General features: G+C 35.8%; 1 protein-coding gene across 4 annotated transcripts in view; it reads right to left on the reverse strand.

The window, feature by feature from the left end:
- The window catches only part of LOC129720243 (cyclin-dependent kinase-like 4), a 240,501-nt gene that overhangs the window by 51,973 nt on the left and 161,893 nt on the right, over positions 1-26,635 (reverse strand). For all 4 annotated transcript variants that reach the window (XM_055671710.1, XM_055671696.1, XM_055671702.1 and 1 more), the window contains 2 exons: positions 19,375-19,443; positions 5,065-5,371 (listed from right to left, as the gene is read on the reverse strand). In XM_055671710.1, the coding sequence (XP_055527685.1) occupies positions 5,065-5,371; positions 19,375-19,443 (376 nt within the window). The remainder of the gene's footprint in view (positions 1-5,064; positions 5,372-19,374; positions 19,444-26,635) is intronic.

Genomic DNA, 26,635 nt, shown 5'->3' on the forward strand with positions numbered 1-26,635 from the left:
CCGATGTTTTATGTTGTCCGCTACACTTAGAGGACGTTTCAGTATTAACACATTCTGTGCTTTTGTGTCCAAATTCTCCACATTTGAAGCAACGTAGAACATTAACGGCCTCTTGAACCGAACACCTATCCCACCCAATGTTTACTTTACCAGCAGTCATCAAGTGGTTAAAAGTGTCCTTATCAACTTCAATAATTGTGTTATGCTTATTATATTTGAAGCTTGAATTTACAAATTGCGCAATAACTTTGACATCATTAATACCGAGGTTATTATTTTGACTTTTTAACAAGTCAATAAAGACTTCGGGGGAATATTGATCACTCATTCCCACAATTTTCAACTTAGGCTTCGCGTTCGTAGGAATAACAGCATTTAATTTTTCACCTAAATTGCTTTCAATATCCTTTTTCACGATCTCAATGTTATCCCCTATTGCACACTCAGCAATTATCGAACCTGCTTACCCGTTTCTAAAGTTTCTAATTTTGTGTATTTTCGGATCTAAATTGTTTTTCAAAAAAATTCTAGTATCTTCACTAGATTGAGAAGACTCGACTGGTTTAATCACAATGACCGGCCGAGTCTTACAATTTTCCACACGCTTCAATTTATTTGCATTCCCACTCGACCCCGCCAAAACGTTGGCGTATGTCAAAGCATTTTCAGAAATAAAAACCTCGTCATTTTGCTATCTATTATTATATTCTATTGGTTCGTCACGCTTATTCGAAATTATTTTTTTCTTGTTGGGAATAGAGTCCGACTCAGAGTGAATCGTTCTCTCAGTTCTAGACCTTTTTCTGCTCATTGCAGCATGTTTATCCCGATCATTATTATTACCAATTAAATTCATTTTAAAATCATCCAGCTTTTTGGCAACATTGGCTTCAATGTTTGCCATACTCTCACGAAGAGAGTTGCTGATCGATTTTAAAATATTTTCAATTCCATTAGCAATCGCGCTGTTTATCTGGGTTTTGATTCCGCTTTGAGTATCTGTGAGCGACTGAGACAAAGATAACAATACACTCTTGATCTCCGTCAGCTCACTACTCATAGCATCATCTTTCCCGCCGTCTTCTTGGGCCGATAAACATGAAGCACATTTGAATACAATATTTTCACTATCGTTAACGACTTTCGCCGCTATTTTAGTGAGCGGCGTACAAACTCGATGAAATCGAGATTTGCACTTGCCCACACAAACTACGGGATCGTCGCTAACACGAACTAAATTACCACACTTTGCACAGTCCATACTAATAGCGAATTTCTTTATTCCACGGGGTTAGTGCCAACTTTCGGGTGGAATAAAAAAACGATCTCGATCTACGATCTAAAGCCTTGCGTTGGTGTGCGTGAGACCATGTGCAATGTAAACATAAATAAGGCAATCCACGAGACAGTTGCGATCAGCTAATTTCAGTCTGTTTTCATCTTATGACAGCTTTACGTATATTCGATCGGTCGCAACTTGGATGCAACTCGGATCCAGAAGCGTGAAAAACAAATGCTATCCGATCGGTATCTCTTGTATTGCGGATGCCAATCCTAAATACAACAATAGCAAATCTTTTTTGATATTATTGCCGACATTAAAAGATTTCTGTTTTGGTCGTGTTTTGGTTTTGCAGCTTGAAAAACAGCAACAATAACAAACGCATCCGTATATTTTTCCACTACGTCGATGACAAAATTGGCCACCCGACTCCTGCTTGTTCTCGATGGCTTACTGAAAATTCTGATTAAAGCACTTTCGAACTCGGAATCGGAATCGGAATCCAAATCTAAATCCGATTCCAATAATTCCATAACAAATACCTTTGCTGCAGCAATTATTTCTCTCTGCGTTCCATGATTTCACTGCACAGACGACAACACATTTTTCTTTTGTTTTCAGCATCATCCGCGTGTTTGACCGTTTTGACAGATACGATGTAATAGTATTGATGTACCCACTCGCAAAACTGACAAAAATCACAGTGCGAACCTGTCTGTTTTGCAGGCGCTTCCAGGTCAAAACTGGGTCAATATCGAGCGAATAAAGAAGGGTTTTGACAGCAGTTAGTGCGCTTTCAGGTCAAAACGAGGTGAGCTGGTGGAATAAAGAAATTCGCTATAAACAAACAAACAACCGCCGGCCGGACTAGTCCAGCAGCAACGGCAAAGGCTAAAGGCAACGAACAATGCAAAAATATAACAATGAATGTTTCAACCAGCAGCCGTAGCGTCTATGTGATACAGACGCGATGATCGGCGCTGACACAAATTAAATCAATAAAAAAACGAATAAATCGAAAGCATGCAAATACACTTCTACTTATCCGTTCATATTTCCAATTTGGCCGTCGGATCACCAGCACTAGATCACCTAAAGCACTTGATTTCACACAAAAAAAGCGTTTTTATATAGACACTAGTGGTACACAAGCTACCATGTTCACCATACACCATATTTAAAAAAAAAGTGAAATTTGACGATATATTTGTGCTAGCGAAATATCGAAATAAAAAAATGACTCCTAATTTCAAACACTTTAATCACGAGCAATACCGGGAACGTTAAAAAAGTACAATTTATTTTGATCAATCAATTTCGTTTCTTTCAATAACTTTTGAACCACGTATTAAATTGTTATGGAATTTGTTATTTGTACGTTTGAGAGAAAACCCGTAGTTATGTTCAAATAAGTCGTGTAATCTTTGAGATCATAGACTTTCGTTGTTCTCAAAATTTAATACATAACGGTTGAAATAAAAGTACGATTATAATTAAATGAAATAGCAACCAAACCTTTTATTTGACACTAAGTTTGTTAAAATTAGTCCAGCCATCTTTGGAAAAACGAATGAATTTGAGAAGTCATCGGAACATGTTTCTTTTCACAACTTTTGAACCACAAGCCTAATCATTATAAAATTCTTCAGTTAATCCTCAACTAGCCCGTTACTTCAATACCAATATTGTTCAAATAAGTTGTGTGGTTTGTGAGATAATGAAGTTAAATGATTTTCACATTTTGATACATTACAGACGAAGCTACAGTCCGATTACAATGAATTTTGATAGGATGTTATGAGGCAGCTAGACCTTTTATTTGACACTAATTTTGTGAAAATCGGTTAAGCCATCTCTGAGAAAAGTGAGTGAGTTTAAGTATTCTTCGGAATATGTTTTTTATTTCGTAGCTAGATTTAACATTTTCAAACATAACAGGCAAAGAAAGAGTCCGATTGCAAAACAAACCAATAGGGTCTTATGGGGTAACTAGACCTTTCATTTACAATCAATTTCATGAAAATCGGTCCAGCCATCTTTGAGAAAAGTGAGTGAGAATAAAAATCTGCAAAAACACACACACACACACACACACACACACACACTCAGCTCGTCGAACTGAGTCGAGTGATATATGCCATTCTGATTTTGGAGCACTTTTATATCTTCGGTTTTGCAAGTGATTGCAAGGCAAAAATGAAGGGGAGGCAGAGAGTTAAAATACGTAAATCACTGAACAAACGAATTTAATGTGTCTGTTTTTACAGTAAGGCTGATACAAATTTCGAATTCTTTTTATGTCCAAGGTTATCAAACTAAGCAAAGGGGGTGGCAAAAAATAAATAACACCGAAACGAAAAAAAGAAATATCTTTGATAAAAGTTTGTGTGCAAGTTATGACGTTTGTAACTTGCACTCAATTAAATGTTGAAAAATAACACTTTATCATTATTATTATCTATTTCGCTTGCCTTTTGACGACACTCTCTCTGTCACTGAACTTGTTCATTGCTAAATTAAGCATAAAAGCTGTCGGAAAACCAATAAAATGATTAAAACGGTAGGAGCTTTTTTTTCTTCCCCTTCAAATATTCAAGATTTTTGAAGGGGGAGGGGGGGTGGCATTAAATAAAAACAAAATTTGCTAAAAAGCTTGCCGCGTCGGTGATGGTTTGGGCCCGTATCTAGGCTGGTGTTTATCGAGAAAAACGTAAAAATCAACGCCGCGTGCTAATAAGCCGATGCTCTATAGAAGGTTGTGGCTCCGGCATTCCGGGGCCTCTACGGAAAGGATCATTACGTCCTTTTATAGGACGGTGTACCAGTCCACACGACAAATATCGTCCAAGCGTTATGTCGGGAGAAATTGACTGATTTTCTCGATAAGACTTTGTGGCCTCCCAGCTCCCCGGACCTTGACGTCTCAAGCTCGTCTCTCATACAGCACAAAGCGGGTGTGCTCCCAGTTTGTATGTCGTAAAGGTTCTCAATAAGCACTCTCTGTCACTGAACTTGTTCATTGCTAAATTAAGCATAAAAGCTGTCGGAAAACCAATAAAATGATTAAAACGGTAGGAGCTTTTTTTTCTTCCCCTTCAAATATTCAAGATTTTTGAAGGGGGAGGGGGGGTGGCATTAAATAAAAACAAAATTTGCTAAAAAGCTTGCCGCGTCGGTGATGGTTTGGGCCCGTATCTAGGCTGGTGTTTATCGAGAAAAACGTAAAAATCAACGCCGCGTGCTAATAAGCCGATGCTCTATAGAAGGTTGTGGCTCCGGCATTCCGGGGCCTCTACGGAAAGGATCATTACGTCCTTTTATAGGACGGTGTACCAGTCCACACGACAAATATCGTCCAAGCGTTATGTCGGGAGAAATTGACTGATTTTCTCGATAAGACTTTGTGGCCTCCCAGCTCCCCGGACCTTGACGTCTCAAGCTCGTCTCTCATACAGCACAAAGCGGGTGTGCTCCCAGTTTGTATGTCGTAAAGGTTCTCAATAAGCACTACCTCAATGAAACTTGATTCAGGAAAGAATTAATTGTATATTATTTTTTTGACACATTTCACACAGTGTATTCGAACCCTGTATTTCTTAATTGAAATTTTGACAGTTGAAAAGGGGGGTCTCATAAACATAAATCCGGCGCTAACGGTACCGAATGGAGCTTTACAAAGTCTATGAAAACAGCAAACCACTAAACGTAAAGCCCAACGGTTTTAAATGTTTACCTCATTTAGAACTAGTATTCTTTTATATGAACTTTATTTGACGACCTACCTCAGGATGACGTTCAAGTTCGTGCAATACTGTGTGTTCACAAAACTCGAATACTAGATGGAGTCTTCGTTTTCTACGGAATACCTCTAATAAACATACAAGATTGGGATGTTTCAAGTTTTTCAATAGCCGAATTTCTCGTAACGCAATCTTTCGTATAGCAGGATCATCTTCAGATTCTACAAATCGCTTGACTGCTACTAGTAAGCCGGTGTCTCGGTCACGGCATTTGTAGACTATTCCGTAGGACCCCTCACCAAGTCGACTAAGTTTTTCGTAGCGATCCATTCTGCTACTGCCGCGTGACCTACAAAAAAAAACATTTTAAAATACTGAAAGCCGAATCCGAAAGGAACAAACAGATATAAAGGGTGCTTGAATATCACAAAGAAAAAAATCATGATTACACTTAACGACGATTCGAAATATCTTAAATCATGATATGAATAACTTACTTGCACTGTGAAATGGAATAATTAAATAATATAAAGTTTTAAATCTAATGAAATAGAAAATAAGAATATACATTCTCTGAAGAAATGAATCGGTGTTAACGAGAAAGTCCAGAAAAATTTTGAAATGAATCGCAAAATTTTGTAAAAACCCTCGGTTGTTAAATTTTACGTTTACCCTCTACCCCGCCGTTAAGAATCACTAATGTTAGAAAACAGAACGGTGATAAAGGCGTGATCTACAAATTCACCAAAATTAATACAACATTTTTCTCAAACAAAAATAAAACCTAAGTTAATCCACCTAGCGGTCAGACCCAGCCTTTCTCATTCAAACTTTTATTTGTAAAACTAGATTTACACGAACACTTCAATCCAATAAATGTATATTCACTCTTTAGGTTCTAAAATATTGATGTTGTAATCTATACATATAAAAATGTAGTCCGGTCTGTCTGTCTGTTTGATCCAGATAGGCTCGGAAACTACCGAACCGATCGACGTGAAAATTTGTATGTAGGGGTTTTTGGTGCCGATCCGTTTTATGGCTACCAGCTTTAATGAGGTCTACCACCTCTACGATTTCAACTTCTCTAATGCGGCATTTCAACGTAAACTTCTGAATAGAAGGCGAGAACTTCAATGACGAGAATTTTACGAAATTAACTATAATATTAGTGATAGATTCATACTGACTGACCAATCAACATGTAACTTGCTTGTTTTTTTTTTGTATTAGTTCTTGATTATACTTTGTAAATGATTTTGTAGGATAAGAAAAGATATGAGGTTTTTATGCCTTTTTGAGTAACAAACTGTGACTCAAAAGGGCTTTTCCTCATCACGAAAAGTTCATTGAGGCATCATATTTAGCCAGATGAAAACATCAAATAAATAAATAAATAAATAAATAAATAAATATCCTATCGCCGATTCGTCGTGCATTTGCAGACTTTAAACACATCGCAAGGAATCAATGAATTTGGAACGTTCAAATAGTACAAAACCACATTTAAATTATGTTGAGACCACATATATCAATCAAAGCAGGTATAGTTTTAAATAGCCTTTGAAATTTTAACCACATATCAAATTGTTATGAAATTTGTCATTTGTATGTTTGAGAGATGACTCGTTCGTATGACACTAGTTATGTTCGAATAAGTCATGTAATCTTCGAAATAATCGACTTTCGTTGTTGTATTAACAATTTAATACATAACGGTGGCTTAGGTTCAATTATAATCAAATGAAATGGGAACGTATAGGGCAACAAAACTTTGCAACCACGTGTTCAATCATAATTCATCAGTTAACTCTTAACTAGCCCGCTCATCTGATAATAATATTGATCAAATTGGTTCTGTAGTTTCTGAGATAATGAAGTTTCGTGATTTCCACAATTTGGTACTTTACAGACGAAGTTACAGTCCGATTACAGTAAAATTCAATAGGGTGTTACGAGGCAGCTAGACTTATTAGTTGACACTAATTTTGTGGAAATCGGGTCAGCCATTTCTGAGAAAAGTGAGTGAGTTCAAGTAGTCATCGGAACATGTTCCTTTTTAGACCTTCTTTAGACCTTTTTAGACCTTCTATTTCACACTGATTTTATGAAAATCGGTCCAGCCATTTCTGAGAAACATGAGTGAGATTAAGTAGTCTTCAAAACACGTTTCCTGTCATAACTTTTGAACCACAAGTTCAATCTTCATGAAATTCGAAAGTTAAGGGTATTTCAGATAGCCCGTTCATTTGAAATCACTTTTGTTCAAATCGGTTGTGTAGTTTTTGAGATAGTGATGTTTCATGATTTTTACATTTTGATACATAACCTCTTAACTGAAAATCCGATTAAAATGAAATTCAATAGGGTCTTATGGGACAACGAGAGCTTTCATTTGCAATTAACTTCATGAAAATCGGTCTAGCCATCTCTGAGAAAAGTGAGTGAGAATAAAAATCTGCACATACACACACACATACATATAGAAAATGCTCAGCTCGTCGAGCAGAGTCGAGTGATATATGCCATTCGGCCCTTTGGAGCACTTTTATACTTTCGGCTTGGCAAGTGATTGCTATACCTTTCTAGGAGAAAGGCAAAACTTAATATGTACCATTTCGCCCAACCCAATTTCCACTTCAATTTAAATGTAGACCTACCTTCAACAAGCATCTTCTTCATATAGAGTATGGCTCTAAAACCACGAGGAAAAATAGAAAAATCCATTTACGCCTAACTTGTCATACTGTACCACAGTGCAATGTTATGTAACAAAGTTGGAAATAGTAATTGTTTAGTATGTATAAAAATACATTTGAGTCTTTTTACGCGGATTTTGAAAATCACGAAATACTGTTAAATATTTCGTAATCTGGTTATTCTAGAGCTCTCCGGTTTCTAAATCACTCTTTCGCTCTTCCCTTCAGAAGGTCTGGACCAGTGTTGCCACATATACAGATTTATCTGCATTTATACAGATTTTTTGCGTTTTTTCCATACACATATCTGCATATACAGATTACAGATTTTTTTGGTTTTCATGGGATCGTAAATTAAACTTCTTGATATAGTTGAAAAGCAAAACTTAACTCAAATGTGGTTGAGCGTGTCGGAGGTTTTATTATATTCATATGCTACGCATAAACGTGTGCATGAATGAGTCACGAGATAAATGTCAAACAAGCTATAATGCGGTTTTTTTTCGAGAAGGATATGTCCATTACATATGCAGATTTTTTTACAGATTTTTTGAATAAAGGGTCTCCCTAAAGTACATAAACCTGGAAATGAAATGAGAGAAATCGTTTCTGCGGTGGGGGCACCAACAGAAAAATTGGCTAAATGGTTAGTCAAGGAATTTTTATCAATGCCAAACAAATTTCCTAGTCGATCTGTTAAGAACACAGGAGATTTCGTTGAAAATTTAGAATCATCGGAGGGCATCAACACTGGCGAGATAATGGTTTCTTTGGATGTCACAGCACTTTTTCCGAGTGTTCCAGTGAAAGAAGCTATAAATCTTTTGGAAGATTGGCTTCTCTCCCAACAATGTGACAACCCTTGGAAAACTAAAGTACGCAGTTACTTGAAGTTAACTCGACTTTGCTTGGAAGACAATTATTTTTCATTTCGTGGGAAATTTTACAAACAAACAAAAGGAGCATCGATGGGGAGTCCCCTTTCACGTTTCTTATGTGAGCTTTTTATGGCACATTTGGAAAATAAACTAAATTAAAATGACTGCTTACCAGATCGTTGGTGGAGGTATGTTGATGATATTTTTTGTATTTTACAACAGGGGGACTTGGAAAGTTTTTTGGGAATTTTGAATGGTATTCATAAAAATATCCAGTTCACTTTGGAAATTGAACAAAACAACAGGCTTCCATTTTTAGATGTAGTCGTTGTAAAAAACTCCAACCACTTTGAATTCGAAATCTTTAGGAAACCCACACATACTAAGCGGGTAATACCTAACACTTCTAACCACTCCTCCCAGCATAAAATGGCTTCTTTCTACCATATGATCCACCGTATGGAATCTTTGCCTCTCAGTAATGAAGGTAAGAAAAACAAAATGGAATATCTTTTTGATATTGGTGAGCAGAATGGATATAATAGAAGAACCATACAAGCCATATATGATAAAAAGAAACGAATCCAACATAGGAAATCTCACACAACACTCACTCCGCTAACAGAAGATCGAAAAAGAGTAGTTGTTGAATATGACGTCAGTTTTTCACGTCAACTTCGTAAAAAATTTAGAAAATTTGGTATCGATATTATCTACAGTAGTAGAAATAATCAAATTGAAACAAAGTTGGGGTCTACTAAAGACACTATTGACAAATTACATAGGGCGGGTGTTTATAAAGTTGCATGTCCACATTGTGATAAGGTTTACATTGGCCAAACTAAAAGAAATTTAGACATCCGGTTTAAGGAACATACTTCAGAACTTGTAAAGGCTAAAAAAGACTCAGAAAAAGGAATAACTCACCATTTCAGATCCAAAATGGCCGAACATATATTTCATGAAGATCACGCTATGACTACCGACAACATTAGTCTAGTTCGATCAGTAACATCCCCTTGGAAATTAGATGTCGCAGAAAGTTTAGAAATTTTCAAACAAAACCCAGCTACCCTCCTTCACAGAGATCAGGGTAATCATTTCTCTTGGCTTTTTAAATTTCTACCGAAAACTCCCCGACAAAGCATGGATCACCAGGCCGCACATTTCTCTACCTAACTCAAGTTGTTTACGTTCTCTGAGTTAAAATTTGCCCCATTCGTTTACCTACTGAGGTATAAAATTCTTGGAGTTTCGCTATTTTCTCCACAGTCCAAATAAGCACTGACGAAGGCACTATGTAAGTGTCGAAATACGTATATGCAAGTGAAAAGTGAAAAGTGATAGAATTAAATAGTGAAAGTGGATAAAAAGTGTAAAGTGTAGTGAGAATTTTTGAAATTTTACCAAGGTGACAAGATTTGTCGAACTCCAAAATACAGATGAAAATGTGGCTTCACTGGTCTGGACCGTCCGTAGATGCCACGGAGGGTATTTTCATTGCCCTTCAGTGCTTATACAAAACGGAAACCCACAGTGTTCTAAATAAAACAGCCCTTCAGAAGCTTCGGCAAACATATGCCCGAGTGTTCCCGAATTCGTGAGCCCTCGGAAGCCCGCTTACTAACACGTGTTTTCTCAAACGCATCATGTTTACAAAAGTACATATGAAAAAAATATTGCAGGTGGTTGTATGCGATGACTGCCGTCAAGCTTTCCAATATTATGCCATTGTCGATCTCGTCGTGGCGACCAATGCTTGTGTGTTCCCCGAAACTGCGAGCCCTAGGTTGCCTCATGTGCCGAAGTTAAAAAACCCTCGGCTCGCGTGTTCACGAATGGCTCTCCAGTGTTTTGTCTTTAGCTAGCGACGGAGGGTAATACGAATAGCCCTGCGTGATGTGTTTGTTAGCAGATGGGCCCCACGCGCTTTGGTGTGCTATGTTCTCCCCATGCCTGGTGGTCATAGAGTCAACTAGAAGGAGAATGATCTTTTGACCGGAATATGGTCCAAGGTGACCACCGGGACGACTGCGGAGTTAAGAAGGTAAATTTTTAAAAGTGGTCAGAGCTTCCCGGTTTTCTTGAAATCACTTCTGTGTGATCATGTAGAAGGAAATGATGGTTTGATCTAAGTACGGTCCAAGGTGACCAATAGGTGGCTCATCTGAAGATACAGAACTACCGTGAAAGCGATCAGTTTTCAAAAGTGATGCCAGAGCTTTCTGTTTTTTTTTAAACTAATTCTGCGGGTTCAACTAGAAAAAAAATCTTTTGATAAAAATATGGTCCAGAGTGGCCACCAGATGATTAGCCGGGAATGCCGGAACTACCGCGGTTTTTCTGAATCCAGTCCTTGTTGGTGCTACGAAACAGTGTTATAAGTACGCTATGTAACATAACAGAGTTGTATAATATCACAGTGTTACGTTACGCCATAATATTACGTAACCTATATACAATTACATACCATCAGAGTGTTGAATAACGCCACAGACACAACTTCGAGTGTTTCTCGGTCGCTTGCATTCTTCTTGACAGCTTAGGAGTGGTTTAGAGAAAAAACTGGGAGTATTTTCAAAACTTATTCACTTTTACGGTAGTTATGAGTTTTTTGATAGGCCAGTTGCTAACCACCTTGAATCATTTTCGTCAGTTGATCCACCAAGGAAATTGCAGCGGCAAAAGTACCGGGCGAATCCGCCAGCATCAACTAGCTTGGAGTATTGGAACCGAGCTGTGACAATTCCTTACCTTGATTCTCTCGTAACCTTACTGAAAACACGGTTCGGTGAAGAGTGAGGTGTTGGAGAGGTGAAAGTTTTGTATTAACATTGCAGCAGCATAAGAGCAGACCGTAAGAACTTGAAAGAGTTGAATCTTATAGGCCTGCTAGCTAAAGCACGTTCTTTCTTACCTGCGACTGAGAAAGCAATTGAAATTGCACTTGCTCTACCATGTACAACATGCACGATTGAACGCTCATTCAGCACATTACGTCGGCTGAAAACCTGGCTGAGGTCAACAATGGTTGAACAGCGGTTGAGTGCTCTCTGCTTGCTGAATGTTTATCGGCAGATGGTTAACAACAATTGTGAGAAGACACATGAACCGCTTCCGGAACGTTGACGTTTAATGCCCGAAGATTTTATTGAGAATCTTGACTGTGTCTTTAAACTTCACGTTCTTGGGAAGCTTTGACAGGATGTAGTTGAAATAGCGGCTGTGCGAATGGGTTTCCAGCTTCCGGAGAAGTAGACGTACCTTCGCCGCATCATTCAGCTGGCCTGCATCGTTCTCGAAGAGGTTGTGGTAGCGGTTAAACCAGCGTCCGAACGTAACTCCATTTTCTTCGTCGAAGACAAACTCGGTGATGTTCGATGAGAGGGACTCCAAAATCTGCTCCGGGGTTTGATACTGACGCTGCTGCTGGGCCGCCATCTGCTGTAAAAGTTGGGCCATCTTGAGAATCATATCTTGAACTCCCGGTTGCGGCTGCTGATCAACTCTACCTTCTGCCATGTTCGTGGATTCTTGAGATCCTCGTCGACAGAGTTTTTACTAAAGAATATCTATTTATATTGGAGGTTGAACGAAGAATAATCAAATTTTCCACTCTGATGTTAAGGACAACTTTTCACTGGTTGCCTTAATGTAACAATCACTAAACACTAGTATTTATTTCTATTTATCAAAATACCATTTTTTTACTTCTAAAATTTTGAAGAGCTTGCCCCCCCCCCCCTTATTTGAAATTCTGGCTACCCCCATGAATCACCCTGAAATAATTTATAGAAAACTGAAAGATCCAGTACAACTTTTAAAACTTGATCTCTTTTACGGTATTTCTGGATCCGGCCGGCCACCGGTAGTCTACCGAAAGTTGAACTTGGGTCCAATGTGTAGTTATATACCGACTTGATAACTTTCCCAAAGGCACCAGGGAATTGATCCCAGTCGATCTGGAATAGGTAAAATTTCTTCTGTTACAAAACACTCCCATATAGGCTAGCGCCAAGTAGTGACAAAATTCCTTAGCAAATAGATCAGTTAAACAACTTTGCTGAAAACATGAATGTTCTATACCCTAAGATTATTGAGCTATAATGCATTCTCCATGCTCAGACTGAACATGTACCATTTTTGCCTTTAACGAAATGTTAATTACCGAAAATTGTAACTCCGGTATAAGTTATCAGATCTCCATTTTTCTTAGATATTATGGTATGTTATTGCGTTCTGCATCAATTTATACAAAAACTCAAAAAGTGTGAAATGGCACATGCACCTCATTTTGTCTGAGCCGAATAAATAGTATTGCTCTCTGGCTTAAGTTTCTTGCATGGACCTTAAGTTTAAATTAAATAAATTATGCGAACCTAATTAATCTAAAATATAATAGGTATAAAAGTATTGTTCTGTATACGGTGGTAAACATAGTAGGTGTGAGCATTGCTTTTAAAGTCGTTTGAATTTTAACCTATTATGCATAAGGCATATTTAAACTCCATTTTTTGTGAGATTACTTAGTTTACTTACACTACAATGAATCTTTTTATACCAGCCTTTTTTTGCGAATTCTTTCCGATGCGAATAAAGTTTTCTGGTAGCACGAGTACGGTACTCACAATTAATCAGGCGGTACCGAATTTTTTCAATTGTCACCAGGGCTGGATTAAGCCCCGGGGGCCAAGTAACATGTGAAAGGTCCTTTTCAGTAGTCAAATTCCGATAACGGAACATGTTATCCAAAAATTTAATTTAAAGAAAGGTTATAGGTGTTTGAGTCAGTTTTATTTGAATTTAATTTTTTTTAAGTGTCACGAAATTCGCTGTGTCATGGGTCATTGGAAGTGAATTAATGTGGGAGCTCGAGGTTGACCACGTGGTGGCTTGAGTCGGCCATTTGTGGTTTCAACACACTTCCACCTTAACAGCCACGTCACGTTGTGTGTTTACTTTACACATAAGATTATTAACACAGAGAACAGACTAATAAGCGACGAACAAACATTTTGAGAATAGTGTGTGAAATTGTGCATGTGTGCCACGAAGTATCCTCCGAATTAACCCCTCGTCATGCTAAATGGTAAAGTAAAGTGTGATGTCGCTACTAGGGATGGCTGACAAAAGTACCGATACATTGGTATCGCGATACTTAAATAAACTTCGATACCAGGTATCGGAGTATCGGTTGAAGGAGTATCGATATTCGATGCTTCGACAGTATCGGTGTCAGACCTACATTTTTATAAGAGCATCGTTTGAAAAGTATCGATACCGGCACTCATCTCTCGCGGTGAGTATCGATGCCAAAGTACTCAATACCGCGACCCCTAGTATCGATACCGCTGGTATCGATGCTAGTATCGCCCATCCCTAGTCGCTACCGTCACTAAACAGCCTGTATGTTCATCAGTGTATCGCTACTTTTACGCCAAATTGGACTACCCCGAAATACACGATTATCACAGTCGAATCTCGCACACGATTTCGCAGTTTGGGTGATGGGTATCGATACTAGCGTTATCGAAACGCTTGATATAAATATTTTATTATATAGACAAAAAAATCACAGGAAGGTTGTATGCAAAGCCACGACCGCAAGGTTGAAGTAGAATACTTTTACAAGAAAGATAACCCGGCTGCTTGCGTGTCAGTCATTTTTTCTAGTAAATAAACGTTGACCGTTCATTGGCAGTATTGTAATTTCTTTTTGTTTGATATTTTGAATGAAGTTCATTGAATATTTTTAAATTTTGTGCAAATGAGAAGTTGAAGTGCTGCCGAATTGTAATATGCACATTTAATACGACATCATTAAACAGGAACGGAAAAAAGGCTACGGTTGTGCAGAACGCGAATGCCGGCGCGATGCGATTCGCCTTACCGTGGTGAAATGTACAGCTCTTTCTAAGGCGAAGTAGAGCTATACATTTCAACACATTTCGTCTTGCCGAATCGCATCGCGCCGTTGTTTGCGTTCTGCATGACCGTAGCCAAACACTAAGCGACGCAAACACGTAATAATAGTCAGAGTAAGTATGTAGATGAAGATAATTAACTTTGGATTATAGCGCAAAACGAGAAAATATTAACTCTTCAAATATTCATTTGTGTTCTTCAAATTTCAGTTGTTCGATTTAATATCCGATGAAATGTCTGTTTATTATCTGATGAAGCTCTTATATAGGCCAAATGATGCATTCCCAATTTACTAGGACCGTAACTCTGCCGACCGTGCTTGGGAAAGCGCGGTATAACGACCAATCAGAGGTCGAATTTTGTGTTTTGACAAGGCTTAAGAATTTTCAATAGTACAATAGTTCGAATGATAAAATTGCAATTTCATGCATTTGGTAGGAATCTTAGAAGATTTTCTAATCGATTGCTGCAAAAACGAAGGAAATCCATCGAAAACTAACCGATTTATTAGCATTTGAAATTGGACATATTTCTCACTTTTTTCAGTTTTAGATTTTCATTTCACATCCCTATGTAGCCGAACTTCCTGAGAGAAGTATTCTACTTCAAAAATCTCCATCATGACTTCTACCTTGGTAGATTAATAAGAAATCACTCCAGCAGTGGTCAGTGCTTGATACCTATATATATTAATAAAGTATACTTGAAACCGTGAAGTCTGGTATCGATATTATGACAATTGAGAAAGTATCGATACTCAGCATCACCCAATCAATCATGTAACACTTAAGCCTGTCTAATGGTCAAATATTTGACCTTCTGACATAATGGTCAAATTTATTCGACATCATGGTTGTTGTTTGCCCGTGTTTGCCCCATGTTAAAATTGGAGAGTGACAAATAATTATCTTTGACCAAATTTTTATCTGTCAAAAAGTGACAAATATTTAACGCTCGGTCAAAGAGTGTACTACAAGCTTTAACGCTCTAATACACTCTTTGACCAAGCGCCAAATATTTGGCACTTTTTGACAGATAAAAATTTGGTCAAAGATGATTGTTTGTCACTCTCCAATTTTAACATGGGGCAAACACGGGCAAACAACAACCATGATGTCAAATAAGTTTGACCATTATGTCAGAAGGTCAAATATTTGACCATTAGACAAAGAGAGTACTACAGGCTTTAGTTTTGTTTTGATATTCAACCTAATTTTCAACTAAAGCTGCTCAAAAATTTATACTTAATGTTGCAAATGAAAAACAAAACAAACAATGAACCCAAAAAAAACTGTCTTTGCGCTACTGAGATGTTAATTTGATAGAGCGAAATAAGAAATTGGGCAATGAATGATTATCACAGAAGTCCAAATAGTCATGCAAGGGGCAATATATACATTTCATTCCCTTTGGTACAGACGGTAGCGACATCACACTTTACCATTCAACATGTCGAAGGGTTTAATTCGTTGGGTATATTTTTTGGCGCACACAAACTTTTTTTCACACTTTTTATCGTTTGCTTGTTAGTCTGTTCTCTGTGTTATTAGGTTTCTAGATAAGTAATGTCGCTAGCGTCGCTGGATTTTCACGTATATAACGTAACGTCAAACTGCGTTACACTGAACGGAATCGTCGAGCCTTTATTAGATGATTCATTATTCAGAAGTATCAGACGGGAGAATTCCGAAAATCATATAAAATTCTCGATGCACTAATAAATCTACGTCAAATGGTATGATCCGCTATGCAAATAAAAAATATAAATAAAATTTTATTATCAATAAAAGATTTTGCATTTATATTTTGAGTGATATTTGTCGATAATTTAAGCATGAATTCAAGCTCATAAGTGAAAAAAATCATCTATGGCAGCCTCATCAAGGAAATCATATACAAACATGAACTTTTTTTCGATTTAGTTTCACACCGTTTCACTTTCGATATGCTCCTCATAATATTTGCCATAGTTTATAACAATCATGCTATTTTTAACGGAGCTGCGTAGCCGCAAGGTTCCGTTTTGTCAAGCGGATGGTCGTGGGTTCAAATCTTAGTAGAATCAGGCCATTCGATGTCAAAGAAAGACTTTAAGCATGGGTTTATTCTCAGGCTTCCAACCAGTTACCCTTCCATTACACTTATATATTTTCCATCATTTTAAATCGAATAGGGTGTTGTATCATGATCGGACCAGTCAGAAAATGTACCATGATCGGACCATTTTTTTATATGCGAGATTTCTCAACTATTGAATAAAAAACTGTATCAAATATGTACCCGCATCATCAAAAAACTTCTTCTGATGGTGTTCAGAAGTTTTCATTTAGATTACTTAAGTATTACTTTTATTAAAAAAGTTTAAAAAAAAGGTCTATTTTCGAGCACAATTTGCCCTTACCAAGTCTTGTTTTCAAGCAGTGATTTTAGGATCGAATATTTGAAGATTGCAGTATATTTTCTAGTAATATGCTTCTATAACATATAAATTCAATGTAGGAACACTTTTTATATGAAATATTTGCTTTAAAGTTTAAATTATTGGTGAAACGCAAAGGCCTGTTTTGTATCATGATCGGACCAGCTTTGAACCATGATCGGACCAGCCTACTTCTGAGACATCACCGTTTAACTTTGCTTATGCTTGATATACCCAATGAAGGATTTCACGTTCAATTGATTGGAACTGAATATAAATGATGAAGCTTATTTTTTATAGAATAAAACCTCTCAAAAACGACGTAAGGTTCGCAAACTAAAGCAAAACCATTTAAAACTTCACTATATATAGCCCACTATGCTTCAAATAGGGAAAATATAACTCAGTGTCATCCTTATTTAGGTAGCACTTTTCCCGCGAATTTTCGAACAGTTTACGAGAGAGTGATAAATTAAAATATATGAAAACTTATATGTGACGTTTAGCGTGGATTTTTTCCACAATTTTTTGAACGGTAAAATGATTTCACGAAGGTGAGAAGGGTTTAAAAATTGATTGATTTGTGATCTAATAATAATATGTATATCAAAGTTATTTTTCGGTAATAAGACTCTCTTTGAGACTACTTTTTGAGCTGCGGCAAAGGAAACGTAAGGTAAAAAACTAATCTTTGAATTTTATTTAGCGATAAGGCTTAAAAGTTTCGTCCCTCCGAAAAATGTCCTCATACAAAATTTCAACTCAATCGAACTTAAGGAAGTAGTCCTCAAATTGACCGCTTTGAGTCTCACTTTTTCGACTGATGACGAAAGGCACAGTTCATGCAATTGTCGATATGGAAATTTTTGTTGAAACCAAATATCTTAGACTTGCGTAAAACGCCGAGATCTGGTGTTTTATCGAGGAAAAAAATTATTGGAAAAAATTGACTTTCTGGTCTTAGAAATTTTTGTGCTGGGCAACTTATTTCACTTGTCACTCTCTCATTTTCACTTCCCTGTCAGTCTCACTTCACGGAACTAATTTTGTCACTTCACTTTAGATGGAGTGAAATATATTTCAGCGTGAGGTAACTCCTGTAACAAGTACCATTGGCTGAATATCGCACTTTAGGTATAAAAGTTAGAGCATTGCAATATTCGGAAATTTGTTGTACTACTTGGGGATTACAAGTTAGTCATGCATCGTTTCTCCACCCACAAATTGAATAAGCAAATTTGCCGTATTGGAAGCTCGAATATAATTCATGACGTTTTCGCATTAATTTGAAAAATGTTTGATAATAGTTTGAGAATCACGAAAAAATATCTAATTTATCAAGCCCAAACCAAACACCGTGCATGTAAAGCCCAGCACGCGAAGCGGAAAATCGCTTGAAGTCTCAGAAGCACACTGGTCCGATTATGATACATTTTTTGGTCCGATCATGATTCACCCTGGTCCGATCATGATACAAATTCTATTGTCAGGAAAAACGATATATTTAAATGAATTTACGTCAGATTTGCTATAAATTGTTATTTTTGTAAACTAGATAGATAGACTTTTCCGATAAATATATATTATTCATGATTACATGTTATATTAATGGTGAAAATGTGACATGAAAAGCGAAAATAGTCTAAATTGGTCGGATCATGATACATTACCCTAGTTAACCCTCTAGTGCCCAATGCCGCCATTTGGCGGGCTTCAGTCAAACCTTTAAAAAGCTTCAATAGATACCTAAAAAGTGTTTATAATGATTCATAGTGATTTTACCGAAGCCCGTCTAGAAATAAACTTGGGCACTAGAGGGTTAATAGTTGAAGTGATTCAAATCGATTATACCAAATGAAATCGACAAAACAGTGCAATTGAGGGATGTGATTAATAAAATGGTATGAGGTAATAGGCAACGAAACGACATATGAAGAACATTGCATAAAAACAACATACTATGAAGTACTATAATCAATGCACAAAATATTTTGTCAGAAGTTCATTAAGCTCCATGGCAGTTATGTATAAATGAATTGTGTATACTTTTTTACCAAACTTTTCAAAAAGAGCTCCATTTGATTTTTTTCGAATATTTGTTTTACAATTCTCGCTGGCATTCCATTTTAGCTCCATATATGAAGAATTTGATGAATAAATCATTGCTTTGAACTAAACGAGATTTTAAAAGAGCACGTATTGCGGCATGTTTAACGCTAAACGGTGTTTTGCTTGAGTGAATTTGGAATTAATTAGACTCAATTTGAGAATTAAAATAATTTACCCATACACACTAACTATGAAAACATTTAAATTTCTTATTAGATATTATTTCCAAGACAAGCGTCTCTAACATGCTCAATAATTTTTAACTATTTTTATAAGGTATAAGATGTTGTCAAAAATAACAAAATAATCAATTTTCGTTTACCTGTCTGTTAACACTTTCAAGGCACTTCCTGCACTTGAATCGCCAGAAGTCCATCTGAAAGGAACATTACTAATAGAATAAAAAATATTAATTTTATATATTCCTAACAGCGTAACACTACAAATAATATTTGATAAAATTTACAATGGTTTGAATCATTCCTTTATAAGAGGTTTTACTAATATATATTTACTACGTAAGCTGAAACTGTTAATTTTTTTAAGGTTTGTTGACTTAATCACTCCTTGTATAACAGCGAAAACGATTTGATGTTTCTTGTTCGAGATTTTGGGTAACTTTTTTTCCACCTTTTTCAAGGAGTCTAAAAATACATAATGTGTGAAGTTTTTGTTTTTTCTGTTACTGTTTTGTGTTTTTTGTATGTGTTTATTTCCTTACAAAAAATATTTGTTTTTAAGGGAAGTTCGTAGCCTTTAGGTTACACAGTCCGCTTTGACAAGCGAATGGTCATGAGTTCGAATCTTAGTAGAATCAGACCGTTCGGTGTCGGACTTTTACGCATAGGTTTATTCTCAGGCTCCTTTCCATCCCCTACTTGACGCTTCCCTCACGCTAAATTCCAGAAAAAAATCAACCAGTTGAATGAATACCCCATCAGGCAGTTGAAATTCGACTAAAATATTTTTTTTTTTCAAAAAAAACATCTCCGAGGTGTATGCATGAAGTCGAGAACATTCGAGCTGGTGTTTGCCAAAGGGCTGTTTTATTTAGAACACTGTTGGACAGTGGGGTGACTTCATACAAAGGCTGGCCAAACAAAAAAAGTGGCGATAAATGCGACAAAAACATGGTATCTACATAAATTTGGAGTGCTGAACACGAATCTGGAATCCATTTTTTTTTTTGGGCCGTCCATAAAGCACGCGATCCAAATTTTATGATTTTTTAGTACTTTTCCGCTTACGATTACTGATTTTATAAAATTATAAGATGTTTGACCACAAGCAACGACAATGGGCTTCCTCCATATTCAGAAAATTTGAGTAGTTTACGGACGACCCCTGAAATCAAACAAATTTTGCTAAAATATGATTTTTTCAATTAAATAGGCAGGTAATAAGAGGTGATTTTTTTGCTATTTGGTTTTTCGTGTATTCAGTTTTGACAGTTCACACGTGAATTCTGACAGCTGTCAAAGTCTAATGTACTCGGTTTGGTTTGCCATTTCACCATGAACAGACTAAGGTTTGCCTGAACAACGCTTACAAATAATCGAATTTTATTACCAAAATTCGTCCTCTGTGAAAAATGTTTTTCGCGCATTACGACCATTTTATGGTCGTCATAATCGACCTACTGAGCAAGCTATTCAAGCTATTGTGATGAAATTTCAAACCAGTTTTACTCTGTTGGACATAAACCCACCAACAAGTATACATAGAGTGCGTACAGAAGAAAATATTGCTGCCGTATCAGCCAGTGTAGTGGAAGACCGTGAAATGTCAATTCGACGCCGTTCGCAGCAATTGGGCCTGTGTTATTCGACTACATGGAAGATTTTATGAAAGGATCTTGGTGTAAAGCCTTACAAAATAAAGCTCGTACAAAAATTGAAGCCGAACGACTTGCCGCAGCGTCGAATTTTTGGTAAATGGGCCTTCGAACAACTTGCCGAAAATCCACTTTTTTACCGAAAAATTGTGTTCAGTGACGAAGCTCATTTCTGGTTAAATGGGTATGTTAATAAGCAAAATTGCCGCATTTGGATCGAAAAGCAACCAGAGGCAATACAAGAATCACCAATGTACCCAGAAAAATGCACGGTTTGGTGCGGTTTACACGCTGGAGGCATCATTGGTCCGTACTTCTTCAAAGATGATCAAAATCGCAACGTTACGGTCAATGGCGCTCGCTATCGTGTGATGATATCTGATTTTTTTTGCCGGAAATGGAAGAGCTGGGTCTTGTTGACACGTGGTTTCAGCAAGACGGAGCAACGTGCCACACATCGCGCGAATCAATGGACATATTGCAGAATGAGTTCGGTGAGCAATTCATCTCACGTAATGGCCGGTGAAATGGCCGCCTAGATCATGCGATTTAACACCGCTAGATTATTTTATGTGGGGCTACGTTAAGTCTCTCGTCTATGCGGATAAGCCAACAACAATTCCAGCCTTGGGAGACAACATTACACACGTTATTCGCGAGATACTAGCCAAAATGCTCGAAAAAGTGACCCAAAATTGGACTTTTCGTATGGACCATTTGAAACGTAGCCGTGGCCAACATTTGAATGATATTATCTTTAAAAAGTAAATGGCATAAACCAATTTATCGGCTCAAATAAAGATTTCATACAGTTTTGTAATTTTTATGCGTTTTTTTTTTAACCGAAAAACCACCTACCCGCGAATTCTTAAAAAATTACCCTTTACAAACTCATTGCAAATCAAAATTGCCATCTTTCTCATCATCATCATCATCATCTTCCTCTTCTTTTTCTTTTTTTTATAACTGTAATCAGATTCATCATCATCTCTCCCTGATATTGTTTTCTTCAATAGAAATATTGTAATTGTTTCTTCAATGGAAATATTGTTTTCTTCAATAGAAATATTGCTTGTTTTCTTCAATAGAAATATTGCTTTATCTGGATGTTGTTTATAATTAATATTCTTCTTTTCAAAATAAATATTAACTATTGGATCTGTGGAAATAAGAAGATACATCATCATGATTTGTATTGAGTGATATTGTGAATAATAAATTGGTTTGGCATAATTTAGATTTCATAAATATATTTTTACTGTTTTCTTTGTTACGTATTTTTATCAATTTTTCATGATAAATTTTATGTTTTTGTCAAAATTTATATTTTATCTTATATAAATTATTGACGATATCGAAATTTTTTTTAAATAGAGTATTATCAGGGTGGCGACTACCGGGAAAACCCGGGAGAATCAGGGAATATCAGGGATTTAATTTTTTTATCAAAAATTTAAAAAGTCATCAGGGAAAATTTTAGACGCTTGGGATTTTTTTACGGAGTTAGTTCTGAATTGGATTTATTAACAAGTCATTAAGTAGTGCGCGCATTTTATGGTAATTACTACGCTTTTTTATAAAAACCAGTGGTTAGACGAGGTTTTTTCTTAGGTTTCTTGCAATTGCTTCCGAACTATTGATGCACCGTCTGACATCACCTGAGCAAGCTCCACTATCGCTATTGTCATATTCCAGTAATCAAGAATGGTGATTGCTTTCTTGCAACCAATTAACAGAAGACTCAAAGACTTGCTCAATAGTTTGAGTGTGTTCATAACTCGAAATATAGTGAGCCCAATTAAAGACGAAGTCACACGTTAATTTTATCAAATTTCTACCCGGGAATTTTTACCACCAGAATTAATTGAAACTAACTTAAATGAGATTAAATCTATCATTTCAATTTTCAAAAGTATAAAAGCACCTCGTCACGATGGGATTTTAAACATTTTAAATGAAGTTCTTGAGAAATTCTCAGAAACTGTTTTAAAATGATCATTTTGTCAAATTTTGGAAAAATGCCAAAAATACTTGAAGTTTAAAGCCGGATAAGAAACCAGCTTAGGTTTCAAGTTGTCGACCAATCAATTTATGATGATGCGAGCTAATGAATCTGAAGGTTATTCAAGTGGAGCTGCTCTTCTTTACATGGAAAAAGTATTCGACAGTGTTTAGCATAAAGGTTTTATTGCGAAATTGTTAATTTCTAATTTTCTACTTTTTACAGTCAAGATTTTAAAACAATTATTCAACTGATCCAACCAGAATTCCAAATCTGATCTGATCAGTTTAAAATAAATTTGAATAGTCAGGGAAAAAAATTAGGAACATCAGGGAATATCAGGGAATTTATTTATTCGCCACCCTGAGTATTATAGTTTTGATTAAATTATTTCCTGCATTAAATTTCAATATAAAACCTAAATTAATCCACCTAGCGGTCAGACTCAGCCTCTCTCATTCATACTTATTATTTGTAAAAATGATTTACATGAATGCTTAAATCCAAAAAGGTATATTCACTCTTTGGGTTCTAAAATATTGATGTTGTAATTAAAGTATAAAATATGAAATTTGACGCAATGTTAGTGCTTCAGAAATAGCGAAATATAAGAAATGACTCCTAATTTCGAACAATTTAATCACGAGCGATACCGGAAACGTTCAAATAGTACGATACCACATTTAAATTATGTTGAGGCCATATATATTGGTCAAAGCAGCTATAGTGTTGAATAGTCTTTGAATTTCTTTTCTTTACAAAACTTCTGAACAGTATATCAAATTTTTATGAAGTTTGTTATTTGTAAGTTTGAGAGATGACTCGTTTGTATGACACTAGTTATGTTCAAATAAGTCGTGTAATACTTGAGATAATAGACTTTCGTTGTTTTACAAATTAAAACATAACGGTTGCTTAAGCTTGATTACAATCAAATGAAAAGGGAACGTATGGGGGAGCCAAATTTTGAAACCACGTGCTCAATCATAATTCATCAGTTAACCCTTAACTATCCCGTTCATTCGATATCAATATTGTTCAAATCTGTTGTGTAGTTTCTAAGATAATGAATTTTAGTGATTTTCACATTTCGATACATTACAGACGAAGTTACATTCCGATTACAGCAAAATTCAATAGGGTGTTATGAGGCAGCTAGACCTTTCATTTGATACTAATTCTGTGGAAATCGGGTCAACCATCTCTGAGAAAAGTGAGTGAGCCCAAGTAGTCATCAGAATATGTTTCTTTTCATGATTTCACATTTTTAAACATAACAGGAAAAGTAATAATATGTTCGCAAAAAAATCATTAGGGTCTTATGGGGCAACAAGACTTTCCATATGACACTGATTTTATGAAAATCGGTCCAGCCATCTCTGAGAAACATGAGTGAGATTAAAAAGTCTCCAGAACACGTTTCTTTCTGTTACTTCTGAACCATATGTTCAATCTTCATAAAATTCAAAAGTTGAGTGTTTTTAGGTAGCCCGTTCATTTGAAACCAATTTTGTTCAAATCGGTTGTGTAGTTTCTAAGATATTGATGTTTCGTTTGTGTATGTGCAACTTTTTTTTCTCACTCACTTTTCTCAGAGATGCCTGGACCGATTTTCATAAAATTTATTGCAAATGAAACGTCTAGTTGCACCATAGGTTGCTATTGAATTTTATTGTAATCGGATTTTTAGTTTAGAGGTTATGTATCAAAATGTAAAAATCACGAAACATCAATATCTCAGAAACCACACAACCGATTTCAATAAAACTGGTTTCAAGTGATTGGGCTGTCCCCAGAACCCTTAACTTTTGAATTTCATTTCGATTGAACATATGGTTCAAAAGTTATGTAAAGAAAAGTTATCCTGGGGTTGTTTAAACTCACTCATTTTTCTCAGAGATGGCTGAACCGATTTTCACAAAATTTGTGTCAAATGAAAGGTCTAGTTGCCCCAAGCTGCCTCATAACACCCTATTGAATTTTGCTGTAATCGGAATGTAACTTCGTCTGTAATGTATCGAAATCACTAAACTTCATTATCTTAGAAACTACACAACAGATTTGAACAATATTGATATCGAATGCACGGGATAGTTAAGGGTTACCTGATGAATTATGTTTGAACACGTGGTTTCAAAGTTTGGCTCCCCCATACGTTCCCTTTTTATTTGATTGTCATCAAACTTAAGCAACCGTTATGTATTAAATTGTCAAAATAACGAAAGTCTATTATCTCAAGGATTACACGACTTATTTGAACATAACTAGCGTCATACAAACGAGTCATCTCTCAAACTTACAAATAACAAACTTCATAAAAATTTGATATACTGTTCAAAAGTTTTGTAAAGAAAAGAAATTCAAAGACTATTCAACACTATAGCTGCTCTGATCAATATATATATATATATATATATATATATATATATATATATATATATATATATATATATATATATATATATATATATATATATATATATATATATATATATATATATATATATATATATATATATATATATATATATATATATATATATATATATATATATATATATATAAATATATATATATATATATATATATATATATATATATATATATATATATATATATATATATATATATATATATATATATATATATATATATATATATATATATATATATATATATATATATATGGTCTCAACATGATTTAAATGTGGTATCGTACTATTTGAACGTTCCTGGTATCGCTCGTGATTAAATTGTTCGAAATTAGGAGTCATTATTTATATTTCGCTATTTCTGAAGCACTAACATTACGTCAAATTTCATAATTTATACTTTAATTACAACATCAATATTTTAGAACCCAAAGAGTGAACATACCTTTTTGGATTTAAGCATTCATGTAAATCTATTTTGACAAATTATAAGTTTGAATGAGAAAGGCTGAGTCTGACCGCTAGGTGGATTAAATTAAGTTTTAGAATGCTGTTATCGTTAAAGCAGTGCAAGCAGTAATCAATACTGATGATATTGGTACTGACTAGGTTAATGTAAATATGAACTGATCGAGTCACTATCATGATTCCGGTCATTCAAAAACATCATCGAATCAATAACAATTAAAAAGACATTGAATTTGTTTAAAACATTTTGCATTTAACGACGACTCTGATTTTATTCATATGCATTCGGTTCCACGTTACTGGCGCCAGCGTCAGTAAATATCTTTGTCACAAGGCTCGCTATTGGCTGTTAAGGTTGCTGAAACACCACGATTTTGTGTGTATTATACATATTCTCATTTCGATCTCTGTCAATGCATTTAATGCGCAACTGTTGCGTTATCCTTTTGACACATTTGTTTTGTGAAGCCAGAACATTTAATATGCGTTTTGGGAGGACGCATCGGTTGATGTAAACTTGAACTGTTGCGTGTATCACTGAAACAGTAGAGTGTTTTAAAGTAATGTACTTTTTTTCAAAACTATGTCAAAAAAAAAAACGTCAATATGCCAAGTTTGAGAAATCGTAAATAAATCAGATTCTATGATACTGCTCCCAAGTTTTAGATTTAAGCACTTGAATACTGTAGCAAGAAAGGGAAAATATTATGAAACAGTTGGCGTAGAGTAAATTTTTTGTGATTGATTGCAGCTGTTTGCTGCTTGATCAAATCAGCAATAGCGCTTCCTAATGCAGCAATCAAAGGATGAAAAGTGGTAAATTTCATTTATTTCAAGCAACCGTCGC

The sequence above is a fragment of the Wyeomyia smithii genome, chromosome 1, assembly GCF_029784165.1.
Source record: "Wyeomyia smithii strain HCP4-BCI-WySm-NY-G18 chromosome 1, ASM2978416v1, whole genome shotgun sequence".
Taxonomy (NCBI): Eukaryota; Metazoa; Arthropoda; class Insecta; order Diptera; family Culicidae; genus Wyeomyia; species Wyeomyia smithii.